The 14,573-nt window shown below is 46.9% G+C and overlaps 6 protein-coding genes across 6 annotated transcripts; 4 read left to right on the top strand and 2 right to left on the bottom strand.

Annotated features, from left to right (window-relative positions):
* Positions 1 to 465: 465 nt before the first annotated feature.
* Positions 466 to 2,175, top strand: N7478_005995 (MFS transporter; the record flags this gene model as incomplete). Its single annotated transcript, XM_056922209.1, has 3 exons — positions 466 to 849; positions 924 to 1,499; positions 1,561 to 2,175. 3 exons carry the CDS (start codon positions 466 to 468, stop codon positions 2,173 to 2,175), a joined length of 1,575 nt encoding a protein of 524 aa, XP_056780246.1.
* Positions 2,176 to 2,413: 238 nt separating this feature from the next.
* Positions 2,414 to 3,454, bottom strand: N7478_005996 (bZIP transcription factor; the record flags this gene model as incomplete). The annotated part of the gene is made up of 1 exon (XM_056922210.1): positions 2,414 to 3,454. The coding sequence occupies one exon, from the start codon at positions 3,452 to 3,454 to the stop codon at positions 2,414 to 2,416; it is 1,041 nt and encodes a 346-aa protein (XP_056780247.1).
* A 1,214-nt stretch (positions 3,455 to 4,668) lies between these two features.
* N7478_005997 (putative ABC transporter) lies at positions 4,669 to 6,917 on the top strand (the record flags this gene model as incomplete). Its single annotated transcript, XM_056922211.1, has 2 exons — positions 4,669 to 5,383; positions 5,446 to 6,917. 2 exons carry the CDS (start codon positions 4,669 to 4,671, stop codon positions 6,915 to 6,917), a joined length of 2,187 nt encoding a protein of 728 aa, XP_056780248.1.
* A 440-nt stretch (positions 6,918 to 7,357) lies between these two features.
* N7478_005998 (uncharacterized protein) lies at positions 7,358 to 8,929 on the top strand (the record flags this gene model as incomplete). The annotated part of the gene is made up of 1 exon (XM_056922212.1): positions 7,358 to 8,929. One exon carries the CDS (start codon positions 7,358 to 7,360, stop codon positions 8,927 to 8,929), a length of 1,572 nt encoding a protein of 523 aa, XP_056780249.1.
* A 456-nt stretch (positions 8,930 to 9,385) lies between these two features.
* On the top strand, positions 9,386 to 12,349 carry N7478_005999 (uncharacterized protein; the record flags this gene model as incomplete). The annotated part of the gene is made up of 11 exons (XM_056922213.1): positions 9,386 to 9,465; positions 9,525 to 9,572; positions 9,628 to 9,703; positions 9,762 to 9,772; positions 9,819 to 10,049; positions 10,151 to 10,255; positions 10,315 to 10,405; positions 10,457 to 10,720; positions 10,774 to 11,201; positions 11,312 to 11,594; positions 11,669 to 12,349. 11 exons carry the CDS (start codon positions 9,386 to 9,388, stop codon positions 12,347 to 12,349), a joined length of 2,298 nt encoding a protein of 765 aa, XP_056780250.1.
* Positions 12,350 to 12,668: 319 nt separating this feature from the next.
* N7478_006000 (GNAT family N-acetyltransferase) lies at positions 12,669 to 14,314 on the bottom strand (the record flags this gene model as incomplete). The annotated part of the gene is made up of 2 exons (XM_056922214.1): positions 12,669 to 12,786; positions 12,840 to 14,314. The coding sequence occupies 2 exons, from the start codon at positions 14,312 to 14,314 to the stop codon at positions 12,669 to 12,671; spliced, it is 1,593 nt and encodes a 530-aa protein (XP_056780251.1).
* Between the last annotated feature and the right edge of the window lie 259 nt (positions 14,315 to 14,573).

The following is a 14,573-nucleotide window of genomic DNA, read 5'->3' on the forward strand; positions in this document are numbered from 1 at the left end:
ATGTTCATAAGGCTACGGTGAAAACTGATTCAGCGGCCCACTTTTATCCTCCGAAACGTATTTACATTGGCTACACCAACTGTTTGGTGGATCCCTGAATCATTGCCTCCGCTTTGTATGGATCGTGCAGTGGTTAGATCCGTCAACATGGAAAAGATGCAAGATGCTTTGCCCTACGGAGCCCCTAACGGATAATGATTTCTGGAAAGATCTGACGATTGGATGGACTTTAAATTGATCTGTCATTCTCTCTAAGCTTACCTGCGATTTTAGTTCATAAGTGCCTTGCCTTTCCCTTTCTTCGTTCTTTCTAATATCTTTTAATACCTTCTTACGGAAATCGCCTGCACGTTCCTTCAATGTTGTCTGATTAATTTCGCCTTCCCTCATTACCGGACCTGTCTCAATCTCCGGCACTTTTTCTTTTCCCTCTCCATTTCTTCTTCGTCTCTTTTCAGTTCAAGTATGGGTTCGCAACAGCAGCAAGAGAGTGTCACGACCCTCTCGGTGGACAATCATGATGAAAAAGCCGACAGGGAGCTCGACCTCGAAAAACAGCCTACGAATAAACCAATTACAAATGCAGCCTCAGCTCTACCACTATACCCCGAGACAGACCTGAGTCGCGGACTCGTTGGATGGGATGGGCAAGATGATCCTGCAAATCCTCAAAACTTTGCCGGTTCCAAGAAATGGGCCTTGCTCGGTCTCATCAGCGCATTCACATTTGTATCACCACTTGCATCTAGCATGTTCTCACCCGCTGTCGTCTATGTTGGGGAAGATTTCAATGAGTCAAACGAGACAATTCTCTCCATGAGTGTCAGCATCTATTTAATCGGATACACTGTGAGTTCCTCCTAAGCTTTCCTTATCTTCCCACTGGATGAAAACCAGCTAATAATATAATTTCTGTATGGTAGGTTGGGCCACTCTTCCTGGCCCCCTTGAGCGAGATTTATGGTCGCCGGGTAGTTCTGAGTAGTGCTAATTGGTTCTTTGTCGTTTGGCAAATTGGCTGTGCTCTTGCCAAAAACATCGAAACTCTCATTGTCTGTCGTCTATTTGCAGGTATAGGAGGATCCGCCTGTGTAACCCTTGGTGCTGGAGTGGTTGCAGACTTGTTTCCTCGAGAGTCTCGCGGACGAGCAACTTCGATCTGGAGTATGGGCCCATTGATAGGTCCTGTCATAGGACCCATTGCTGGCGGCTTTCTGGGGGAGCAAGTCAGCTGGCAGTGGGTTTTCTGGCTTTTGCTCATTCTTGGTGGGTCTATGCAGGCAGGGATTGAAGTTCTTAACAAGGAAACATACGCCCCCGTTATCATCAAGTGGAAGGTTCAAGAGCTGTCCAAGGAACTTGATCGCACTGATCTGATCAGTGCGTATGATGTTGGCAAGGAGCCACAATCTACCAAGCAAATCCTAAAACGAAGTCTGCTTCGCCCTGCGTTGCTAATTTGCAAATCCCCAATCGTGATGGCTCTCTGCTTGTATATGGTAGGCTTCGTAAAGAATATCCACATCACACACATTCGCATCTTGCTAACGGAATATATAGTCTCTAGTATACGGCCTTTTATACCTTTTCTTCACAACGATTTCCACCGTTTTCACCAGTACCTATGGATTCAGTGTTGGCGTGTCGGGACTTGCGTATCTAGGAATCGGCCTAGGTTTTGCAGTAGGCCTTTTAATTATGGGTCTGACCAATGATCGTATGGTTGCAAGGCTCACTGCTCAGAACGGCGGCAAGTTCGAGCCTGAAATGCGCATGCCAACTATGATCATTTTTGCCTGCATTATACCAATCAGTTTCTTTTGGTACGGTTGGACTGCTGATAAGCACGTCTTCTGGATTGTTCCCATCATTGGCATGTTTCCATTCGGCGTTGGCATGATGGGAGTATTCATGCCTATCCAGACATACGTGATTGATTGCTATCCGGCTTATGCGGCTTCGGCTAATGCGGCATTGACGGCAACACGATCGCTTGTCGGTGCTCTTCTACCTCTTGCTGGGCCATCCATGTTTGATTCATTGGGTCTTGGATGGGGCAATTCATTACTCGGATTCCTGGCGCTCGCGTTTGTCCCCATTCCAATCATCTTCATCAAATTTGGAAAGAATATTCGAGAGAGGTGGCCTGTCGATCTGGAAGGCAAAAAGATTTGAGAAAGAGAATGGGATAAAATCCTCATATAGAGCTCAAAGGGTTTTCAACTTTTGAGCATAGCACAGCTTTCTGATTTGACGCTATAGAATACCTGAAGTAACGTGTACAAAATTCCAAGAGTTGCATGAGAAAAATATACATGTTTTTCATGAAAATATAGATACGTTAATAATCAATTAATTGAAATCGTTCAAATAAAACTGCGCTGAATACTGGGATTATTTGACATTATCTTTATCACGATATTGTAAATACTATTGAACTCACATCAACCCCGGTCATCAGTTGTGGGAAACGACTTATAAACTCTGGAGTAACACCCCATCCTTCCTCTTTCATGAAAAGCTCAAGGAATGCCGGTTTAATGCATATCTCATTCCTGCTGTCTCGCTCCAATATCTTGACACCCCAAGGCCACCGAATTTTCACACAGCAACTAAGCAGCCCAAACAAAGATTCCTGATCCATCTTATAAATCTGCCATTGACGAATTACGTTTAGCCTTACCTTTGGCCACGGAATCAAGCTCAATGCAATAGGGTGTGGGGTGGTCATTTGATCCTCGGTGGGTCGGAAGCATTTGGGAATTTGCTCATAGGTCTCTGGACTAGGTACCACGATCCAGCGGGAAAAGTGATACATTACCCAGCCCATCGCTAGTCTTTCGGGATCCCGAACGGGTCGCTGCTCTATCCGCAGGTGTATCATATTTGCGAGCATATTTGCATGGTCACCATATAAGATCGAGAGAGGCGATGGTAGAGTGTCGGGACATGATGCTACTTGCTCTGGATAGGCAAACCACGCACAGTATAAGGTCTTTGGATCCGAGAAGTCATCAGAGTAGATAGGTGGTTTATCCCAACCTGATTCAGCGCTTGTTAAGGGTCTTGGGCGTGTTGGCAAAGTGGAGGATGTAGCAGTTGGAGAAGTGTTCAGATTTGGGATCCCTTCTGGAGTTGTCTGAGGTATCAATTCAGTAGCAATAAATCCTGGTGATGGCCATAAATTTGAGTTGCCAGGCCCCTGTGTCTCTTTATCCCAGGAAGTCACGAGATGTCTCAGGGATGTTTCACGCGCCACATGAGTATCGTTCTGTTTAGAGAGATCTGTAATTATCTGGAGGAGCTCCTGGACGCCATTTTCATTATGGTATTGTTCGCAATGGGCCACTTTCTCCTCGAGATTTGCCTGATATCGCAACTTTTTATCTCGGAGATTCTGTTGAGCACGCCGATCGCGTAGACGTTTCTTTTCTGTGGCAGATATTTCTGCCATTATGGGAGCCAGATCGACTTTGAAAGTAACTTAGATCGCGTAATCAACTATACGTAGCTAATACACGTAATATGTAGGAATTGACCGGGATGTGTGACAAGCGGTGAAGCATGCAAATGCTGGAAGCACACAAGGATCATGTGGTGCGGAGTAGAGACGATCGCCGGGTGACGAATTAATCCGAGGTGGTTCATCCCAACGAAGCTGCCATCGACAGAACTCTATACTGTGCAAAGTGGGTACATCTTCATTTTTTTTTTTTTTTTTTCCAGCCATTCTGGGTGTGAACTATATTATTTATATAAAGTTGTATCATTTCCTAATAGCCAGGTATCTTTATAGAGCCTTTTATATCTAGTGTGAATACAGCCTTGGAAAGCATATCCTATGGATTCTAATACTATACATTAGGTAGTAACATCGTAACAGAGGTGTAGAATTTTGTTTCCTTTTCAATGTTCTTTTCAAACTTGAATGCGTTTATTTTCTTCTGCAATAAGCACTGGCAATATCGAGACATGACAAATGAATTAACGCCTTTCCGTTTGTATGGTCATTCATCATGATAAGATGATTATACCTCAATATCCAGTCTCTCTGATATACACTGCGAGTCCCTCGACAACAGTTGCAACCTCTGTCGATGTCACTCTATCAATTATATGGGCGACAACAATGGCCAAGTAGTTCAATGAATTGCACTGCAATAAGAATCGGAATGGCTAGGTCTTATGTTTCTGGCCCATATGCTTTGGCTGTCGGCACGAATTGCCATGTAACGTTCCCCGTCAATATGAAACCCATTAAACAGCAAATAGTACAGGAAATAACTTGCCAGCTCATTTTGAATTTCGTGTGTAATAAGAAGGAGTGTAAAACGTTTGGAGAGTTTGGGAAGTAGTAGGAGAGTAGGCTGCTTTAATAATTCCATAGAATTCATATGTACCTTTATAGACAAAATAAGTTGCTATGAATTGGGGTGTCTTTTTAACCTTGCCTATTTAACCGACAACAGCCTTTCCAGTCAGTCGCCTTCATAGTACATCTAGAGACGAGACGAGTAGAATTGCGGGGACGCCGCGGGCTTGGGTGCGGATAAGGCCGATTACATAAACCCGTCGAGAGCTGTCGGTCCCGACCTCGGAGGTTCGAGCTTCCAATGAATATTTCCGTTGAAGCTCGGCTGCGGCAACACGTTCAAACGACAAGCTACGATGCTACTGCGATCGCTACGGAGAGCCCGGTCAATCAAGCCGGTGCCCTTAAAGCTCACTCGCTTTGTATCCTCCGCGCCACTCATCCGTATCCAGAAAGGCACATTTTACCGACTCTATCCCAGCCAGGAAGATGGCGCAACCAATCCTCCTCTATATCCAGATCTCTCCTTCACTCTTCCCTCCAAAAGCGAGCCATTGAAAGATGGGCGACCGAATCTGCAGCATTGGGCTGTGGTAGGTACATCTAGCCGCACCGATTTGTTGGACGTTCTCCGAGGACAGCATATTTGTCTCCCAGCTACCGCGCGATCCTATCCCTACCTTCTTACTGATGAGATTGCCGCCAAAGATCCACAATTGCGCTATGTTGGAAATGCTATTCAGTACATTGGGTTCAGTGGGGAAGGTTCTGGTGCTATTGGGGGTACCCGGGGCGCATATTTGAGTGCTCGTTATGAGAGTCTACGAGAGGAGACTGATTGGACGGTGAAGCAATTCCTCCGTGGCCAGACATCGCTTAATCCGTTAGAAGGGGAGGAACATGGAACCGTCAATGACGAAGCCCTTCTGAAGACGGTCATCACAGACCTGCATTTATCGGATTTACTCGACATGCCCGTTGCGAACCTTAGCAATGGACAGACTCGACGTGCCCGCATTGCGAAAGCGCTCCTCAAGAAACCGGAGCTTCTACTCCTAGATGAGCCTTTTAGTATGCAAGAGCCTCTCTATATTGGGAATAAAGTACAATGGCTAACTATTGGTGTCTTTTAGTGGGATTGGACCCGGCAACAGTTCGGAGTATCTCCGCTTTGCTTTATCGACTAGCTGAAAAATCGTCCCCTCGTTTGATCCTCGCTTTGCGCCCACAGGATGCAATCCCAGAATGGATAAGTGATGTTATGGTTGTGGGGCATCACAATAAAATCCTTCAGCAAGGCTCACGATCTGAGTTAGATCGATCGCTTTCAGTATGGAAAAGATTGACGCAAGGAAATGTGACGATCCGATCGGTGGAGAAAGACGATAAAGATATATATCGTCAAGCCCAGTCAAACCTCAAGGCTGGAAACCTTGATCGACAGCTTATTCACGACCTTACTACCAATGAAGCCAGGCAGCCCTCAAAGGCCTATAACGCCCAGCTAGAAGGAGAGGCATTGATTGAAATGGACGGTGTCCGTGTTCAGTATGGCGATAAAGCTGTGTTGGGTGATTGGAGCCAACAAGTAAACAATGAGACTAAAGACGGCCTACATTGGCGTTTACGTCGAGGTCAGCGGTGGGCGATTCTTGGAGCGAACGGTTCAGGTAAAACAACACTACTGGCGCTCATCACATCCGACCACCCGCAAGCATACTCCTTACCTATCAAGATATTTGGCCGCTCCCGTCTTCCGGAAGCAGGCCAGCCTGGCATTTCTATATTCGATCTTCAATCTCGCTTAGGTCACTCATCTCCCGAGATTCATGCATTCTTCCCTCGCCAATTGACGATAAGAGCCGCCATCGAGTCTGCGTTTGCAGAGACATTCTTGTCCAAACCGCAGCTCAATTATGATCGAGACCTCGATATTAGTGCAGCTTTGCGATTTTTCAAAGCAGAGCTAGATCCAAATGCCGACCTGGCAAGTGCACAAGAGCCTCCTAGTATCACAACCGACTCTAACATGTTCCCTAAACTCCGAACTGGCAAATCTACTGGCCAGCAGGAACCTTATATACCATCTGATTTCGATATCGAGTATGCCGACAATACGACATTTGGTCAACTCACTACCGCACAACAGCGTATTGTGCTTTTCCTAAGAGCTCTGATCCATAACCCAGACATTGTGATTCTGGATGAACCATTCTCGGGCTTGAGTGCTTCTCAACGTGACAAGTGTCTACACTACATTGATCACGGCGACACCACATCCCCACTCGGATCTTCCTCGGATGAAGAAGCTCCACGATATGGTGGCCTGTCAGAAAGACAGGCGCTTGTTCTCATCAGTCACGTTAAGGAAGAAATCCCCGATAGCGTACGGCACTACATGCGTTTACCGTCAGATGCGGGTGATGGCGCCGAGCCCTTGGACTTCCGATTCGGTTTGCTCCAGCCGACTAGTATCCTTAGCGACGCGAAGGTATGGGATCTTGCCTGGTCGCCACCGTCTGAGCTTGAACAGGGCGGTAAAAAAGCTTCCGAACATCGCGGATCCGAGTCTGTTATAGACGCTTACGACTGGGTTTCGATATAATGATCTCGTCTCTTGCATATAGACCCACAATTGTAAATTATTATATTTGATATGGAATTGATCAAATTGGAAATTGATGAACTGAATGATTCATGTCAAAGCGGCGGCGAGTAAAACTTTCGAACTCATGGTACGCATTTGGTGAAGTGTTGCCTTGAAATATGACAAGCAGGTAGGAGAAACAAGCTTGAAGATCAATACTCAACTTGTGCTTGATTCGATAAACCGGTTGTTCGGCAAGCTGCTAGCAACCCCGGAGCTTGATACCCCGCCTGCGGGGATTGTGGATACATTGAACGGAAAGTGAGTCTCCGTCATCGTCTAACCCATAACATACAGTCTATATCAATTGGGGATAACCCCTGCTCAAGCTTCATTTCATTGGTGTCAAAAAATAATCTCTACCATCAAGTCAGCCTCCTTGACTCCTCCAATTCAGAATGTCCATTCCTCCTCCATCCTGTGACATCCTAGTAATAGGCAGCGGGAATGCTGGATTTAGTGCCGCTTTATCCGCCGCTCAAGCTGATCCCAGAGCCAATGTAATTATTATCGACAAATGTCCCTCAGCATGGGCTGGAGGGAATTCTTATTTCACCGCTGGAGCGTTTCGCACAGCACACAATGGTCTCTCCGACCTTCTTCCAATAGTGAACAATACAACCACTGAACAAGCTTCTCACATTGACATGTCTGTCTACTCAGAGAATGACTTCATGAATGATCTTAAGCGCATGACAGGTGGACGCACCGACCCAGGGCTATCAAAAGTTCTAGTCCGAGACTCCCGGGCTGCAATTGGTTGGCTGGCAAAGAATGGCATCCGCTTCCAGCTCTCATTCAACCGACAGGCATACGAAGTGGATGGCCGCATCAAATTTTGGGGTGGCCTTGCGCTGAAAACTCAAGATGGTGGTAAGGGGTTGATAGAAGACCATCTCGTCGCAGCGAAGAAGCATGGAATTCGTCTGTATTTCGATACCCCGGCTACAAAGCTACTCACAGACCCTACCACCGGCGCTGTCACTGGCGCGGAAGTTCTTCTTCGCTCTTCATCTGAAGCTTCCCGACGATATACCATTCGAGCTACTGCGATTATCCTCGCAGCAGGAGGCTTTGAGGCGAATGCCCAGTTACGAGCGCAGTATCTTGGCCCAGGCTGGGACGCTGCGCACGTCCGTGGGACCCCTTATAATACTGGAGACCTTCTATTAAGCGCCCAGCGCGATGTTTCCGCCAAGGCTGTGGGCAACTGGTCTGGCTGCCATTGTGTAGCTTGGGATGCTGACTCGCCCGCACATGCGGGGGACCGTGGCGTATCGAACGAGTTTACAAAATCCGGGTATCCGCTTGGGATTATGGTGAATCGAGACGGGAAACGCTTCGTGGATGAAGGATTTGATATGCGTAATTACACATATGCCATGATTGGGCGACGAATCCTTGCACAGCCTGGGCAAGTTGCGTTTCAGATTTGGGATGCACGGACGACAGATTGGCTGCGAAGTGAAGAGTATCGTCCCGAAGTTACTCGGCATTTAACAGGGTCAACAATCGAAGAGTTGGCAGATGCATGTATGGGTGCCGGATTGACGAGTAAACAGCAATTCCTTGATACCCTTGCAGAGTACAATGGTGCTACAAGGGAGGGGAGTAGGAAATGGGATCCAGCTGTGAAGGATGGATTGGCGACCGTTGAGTTGGGAGTTCCTAAGTCCAATTGGGCGCTGCCCATTAACAAGGGACCCTATTTGGCTGTCAAGGTTACTTCGGGAATTACTTTTACGTTTGGAGGGCTGGCTGTTAATCCGGAGACAGCAGCTGTTCTCTCGGAGACGACTGGCCAGGAATTACCAGGTTTGTATAGTGTTGGTGAAATGCTGGGTGGTCTCTTTCATGATAATTATCCTGGTGGGAGTGGATTGACGTCTGGAACTGTGTTTGGCTATCGGGCAGGAAAGACGGCCGCTGGGATTGTTGCCAGGAATAGAAGACCAGAGTCGATGCTTTAGTGTCTTATATCTTAGAAGCTGAACTATGCATAGAGTCCAAAATCAAAATATAGCCCTATGAATACTTAACCTATCATAAAACCCACCAGATTCCAATTTTCCCTGGATTTGAACACTGTAAAACTTCTTTGAGGTAAAAGACTTGTCTACCATAACAGGACTAATTTTCAGCAATAATAAAATCTAACGGGTTCTCTAAAAACCCTACTATACTGAACATTAATTATATAGATATTAACAAATGAACTGAATCTTCACAAAATTAAAGTGAATATATTCACGACTTCTGTTGTGATGCATACAAATAGAAATTGGGGAATCGCGCTTATCACATCTTTAACGTTCTTATCAAGCTTATCGTGACGTTGGTGGAGGCTGCTTCCTACGCCTCTTCTCCTCCCTTCTCTTTTCACGTGTCCCACTTTTCTACATTATAGCTGTTGAACACGCACAATAATGGACAATGTCCGCGCTCTTTACAAAAATGATGTCGATTTCGAGGCTCTTGCCTTGCAATCTCCTGAGTTCGCTCAGCAGTAAGTGTGGAACAAACAGCAAGCCACGGAAGTGGTCAAAAATACTAATAAATACTTAGTCTGAAACAAAAAAAACATGTCGACTTCAATGACCCTGCCACGGTCAGGTAATCCATGAATAGAGCTTTCTGTGTCCGTGAATTGGATCTGACCATTATACAGACAGTTGACTATCAGTCTGCTGCAACGAGACTTTGGCCTCGAAGTGAAGCTGCCGGAGGATCGGCTATGCCCTCCAGTCAGTTCAGAACATATCAATATCTACTATAGCGATCATTGCTGATGTTCGATTCTAGGTGCCAAATAGGTACGTTCACTAGCTTGAGAATCACAAGGTGATACTGATCGTCTAGATTGAATTATATCATTTGGCTTCAAGATCTTCTTGACTCTACAACCGGGTCTATTGATAGGAGGGTTGACATGAAAAAAGATCGAACGGGCCTCGATATGTATGCTATCACGGGCCATGACTCTCGAACTCTGAGGCTAACGAAAAATGGCTTCCAGTGGAACCGGATGCTGCAGTATCTATCCTCTTTTAGGCTGCAAAACTCGACTGGGGTGGAAGTTTCTGGCGACCGGTAAGAGAACAAGTTTCTTCTCTGCTTTATTCATTCATTTTTACCGGGCAACAAATAAATGGCTGACGATCTACAGATATTGACGAATGTAACGTCCGAAGCGCTCAAGATAACGTGAAATTGAATGAGCTCGAATCACGAATTCGGATTCTTCAAACAGACCCCAGCGATTCCTTTTTCCCTCTAGCTAAGTTCCAAGAGCAACGGTAATGGAGATTTTGTACCTAGGAAATTTTGAGAATATTCTATACTAATGTTGGAATAGCATTGACTTTACAATGTGCAATCCGCCTTTTTATGCATCGCAAGAAGAAATGGCTACATCTGCGGAGGGGAAAGCACAAGCCCCCAACTCTGTATGGCATCCGTGGACTGTAAATAATGACGACACGATGCTGACTTCATAGACATGTACGGGCGCTAAGGTGGAGATGATCACACCTGGTGGTGAATCGGCCTTCGTGACACGCATGATTGACGACAGCCTTCAAACCCGAGACCAGATTCAGTGGTACACCTCAATGCTTGGCAAGTTGAGCAGTGTGACTGCAGTGGTCGATACGCTGATGAAGCGTGAAAACCGAAACTACGCGGTTACAGAGTTTGTCCAGGGTAATAAAACAAAGCGATGGGCCGTTGCTTGGTCATGGAGTGACATGCGACCCTCAATGGTACGTTCTTCTCTTGGTATATGATGAAGCCATGTCTAACATTTGATGCAAAGAGCATCGCACGAGGAATCCCAGGATTTCCTAGGCATTTGCTACCTTTCCCGTCCGAATTTTCTTTTGACTTACCCGTGGAAACAACTTTTTCCAATGTTGTCGATGCCATGAATAAGGATTTGAGCTCTCTATCCTGGTCTTGGACCTGGGACAAAAACCTCAGTGCAGGTATTGGGTTTGCGTCGGAAAGTGTCTGGTCTCGACAGGCGCGCCGCAAGGCAAAGCTCGCAGAACAACAAGGGTCAACGAGTAAGCCAGCGTCGAACTCGAAGGAAACAGAACTGGGGGTTCGAGTGCAGTTGAGCCTTGCCCGTGCAAAAGATTCGGAAGCACACGAAATCAAAGTCCTGATTAGCTGGATCCAAGGAACGGACCATGTGCTATTCGAGAGCTTCTGCGGAATGTTGAAGAGGAAACTGGGAACCAGGTAAATTCGTCTCACTAAATTAGCCAAATCGATACTTTTGTACCCATTCCAACCCTAGAAATGACATGAACATCATTTACTTTTCGGCCTGTATCGGACTTTCCGGGTAGATTGTGGGTCTTCCCGGACTCACTTCTGGACGCCGAGCGACCTCGGGCTTGTGACGTCCCTCGGAACAAGGGAATTAAAACGGCGGGTATCTCCTCATCGCTCACAACTTTCATCCACGCCATCATGTCGAAACTTTCCGCTAGTCTTAAGTCATTGATCAATGCGCCTGCTGCTAGGCCAAACACAGTGCCAGCGCCCGCCAATATTGCATCTATCTACTCCAAGATCCAGCAAACCGCCCAGGCCCAAAATGTCTCCCATCCATCATGGATCGCGCTATCGGTCAGTTGCCAAAGAACAGGGCTAACAAAAATCATACAATGGAATTTAAGCACATGAATTAACACTTCATTCAGACCGCAGCTACAATGACCATGAACTCCCCCGAATCCCTCGCCATCCTCTACCAAGTGGCCAGCTCCACATCCCCCAATAAAGTCGAGACCGCCGAACTAATGCGCGAAGTGGGATTAAAGTGCATAAGTTTTAACGGAATCCCACGTTCAATCAACTGCCTCAATTCGTTTAAGGCTAGCCTCCCCGAAGCCGTTAGCACCGAGCTATCACGAACACCCACTCGCGCCCCGAACCCCGCAAACATTACCTCAATCAGCGAACGAGGCCAAGCCCTATGGGACTCAATATATCGACCCTTTGATAAGAAACTATACAATAAGCTTGCAGACTCACATCCCGATTTACCAGTCCATATCCTGCACAGTAACTACGGTGCTTTGCTTTCTGACCCCGCACGGACAACGGGTGCCTCGGCCGGTCGTGTTTTGACATCTATTGTGGCTGTGGCTTGTCTTCGCGCGCAGACTGGTGTTGGACCTCAGGTTCTTTCGCATATTTTTGGTCTTAGGAAGGCTATTGAGGATGGAAGCTGGGCTAGTGATGTTGAGAGTGAGGAGGGTGCTCGCTGGTTGGCTAGTGATGAGGGTAATACTTGGATTTTGAATAGCGTGGATGCTATTGTTGAGAGTATTAGCCAGGGTTCTGGATCGAATTTCGCGCCTGGAAAGGCTAAGCTGTAAATTCTCATGATACCCACGGATTTTGTACTGGAATGTATATATTATGAAATTGACTGAAATTTACAATTCCCTTTCAAAGGCCTTCAAGTCTGCAGCGTGGCGTGCCTATAGTGTAGTGTGTGCCTGCTTTCACACCCCTAGTATAGCATGATTGAGACTTTGAGCATGCTAGTAGGGTGGCATATTGTAGAGCAGCAAATAATGGCTGAATCATGATATAAATTGATGATTCACTGATATGCTCAAGATAACGCAGAACAACTTATGCAGGTAAGGGTCATTACTCGTCATAATCAAATGCACAGAAAAGCCCTGCGAATCAAACAGCTGGAGCTTCCCAAGAGTCTCTAGTAATCCGCATCAGAGCTGACTGTTTGTGTGGGAAGCTGACTTCTCCCTCCTTGTGGAAACCAGCCTCCTGGAGGTATTTAATGAGCCTGGAGATTTGGGTTAGCCTTTGCTTCAAGAAATGGATTCAAAAGAGACTCACTTAATGTTATCGACTCGAGGTTCCAAGACAACTGACTCCGTCCTCATGTCTGTTAGGAAACAATGATGCACCAGAGCGGTTAACCAGATGGCTACTCGGTGTGGCCCTCTGAACTCCTGCTCCCCAACAAGAAGGTGAATACCTCGGTCATAATTTTCCACCCTGCCCATTAAACGACCCAATGGATCCTCTTTCACCCAGTAGATTTCAAAGTACCCAAATGGCTTTCCATCCCACGATCCGATGACTGGGAAGCTGTGCTGACTTGTCAAATTGTTTAACAGGTGCTTCTCTTGCACTTCTCGGGGTCCTCCAACTCCCCACATAGCTTCGACTCGAGGGTCATTCATCCACTTGTGCAGCGTGTCAAGATCAGAAGGAATATCTTGAGATAGGTGCTGTTCCACACTGGTCACTGATGAAGTGACGGGGCGAGTCGGTGTAGAGGACCGTCCATCAATCAATCCGCTGGCAGTTGACTTTGATTTTGTCATGGGGACAAATGGGACTCTGAAAGAGAGGTATTGCTTTACGCTAGGTATATAGCGTACATAGAAAACTTCGCCTTGATGAGGCGGTTTGGGGCGAACGGGATGCCGTACCCCATTGGTAAACCTATATTGTGTCGGAGCCGGCGGATAATATGTTGGCAAATGGCTCGCTGATGTGAATGGCCCCGCTGATGTAAACGATCCCACGTTGGGGGAATGGAAGGTCACCTCACCGGGCGGCAATGTATTCGAAGCCGGTAGTCCATCCCGAGCGGGTGAGGCCGGGCGAGACTGAAAGGGGGTAATAGAAGGCGACGCGGAAGCTCCTCGCGGTGTAAGCGTGAAGAGGAACAAACGAGGATCCAACTGCCAGAAGCTCCGGCGACTGACATACATGTTTGACCAGCCACTTGAGTCGCGTGTTTCTATTGGCTGTAGCCCGACAGAAGAATCTTCGCTTGAAATTAAGCCCATGCGCTCTAGCTTTTGAAGAAGATTTCGGCCCTTGAATATACCCTCTCGTCTGATATTAACTCGCCATTCACCCTTGGGGCGTCCGTCATGCGGGGTCGCACCGCACGCCGCTGTTTCAAGGTGCAGGTCTGGCTCGGGCTCATGGAAGTACCACCATAAAGTCGCCCAGAGCATCATAGCGATATGTCTTGTAGGAGATGAGGCTGACTTGAATTCGCTTGATGGCGGGTTAACTATGTATGAGATATAGAGACAATCCCGACGTAATGTGGGGGTGGTGAAGCGAGTGATGTTCGCATCATCGCTGTATGCCATGCGACTCTCCGACTCAAGTTTTGCTGTTACATCTTCATCTTTTGGAAGCTTTTCGCTGTGGATGATGATCGTCCAGCCTGGCGGAAAAGTGGAGTTATGGAGGTTCAAATCGTTGGATTTGAAGGTGACCCCACCAAAGACGGGGGACACAGTGAACGTGAGACCATTTGGCAGATGGCAGGTGTTATTACGCATTATGATGGGATGATGATTGTCTAAGGACTTCCAAAAAATGAAGACCTAAGGCAAACAAGGGATTGTAAGAAAACAAGATCCGATCCTTGCAGACAGTGCGAAACGGTTGATTTGGAGGTGGTCAAGTGCTTAAGTGTTGGCAATGACGCAGACACCCGCTATCATGCCACAAATGTCTCCGGTGGAACACTTCCATACAGCCCACCCCTTTTGGTCAGCATCATGATATAGATGGACCATAACTGGATCTAGATGAGTC

The sequence above is a fragment of the Penicillium angulare genome (genome assembly GCF_028827245.1).
Source record: "Penicillium angulare strain IBT 27051 chromosome Unknown utg000004l_segment0_segment0, whole genome shotgun sequence".
Lineage (NCBI taxonomy): Eukaryota > Fungi > Ascomycota > Eurotiomycetes > Eurotiales > Aspergillaceae > Penicillium > Penicillium angulare.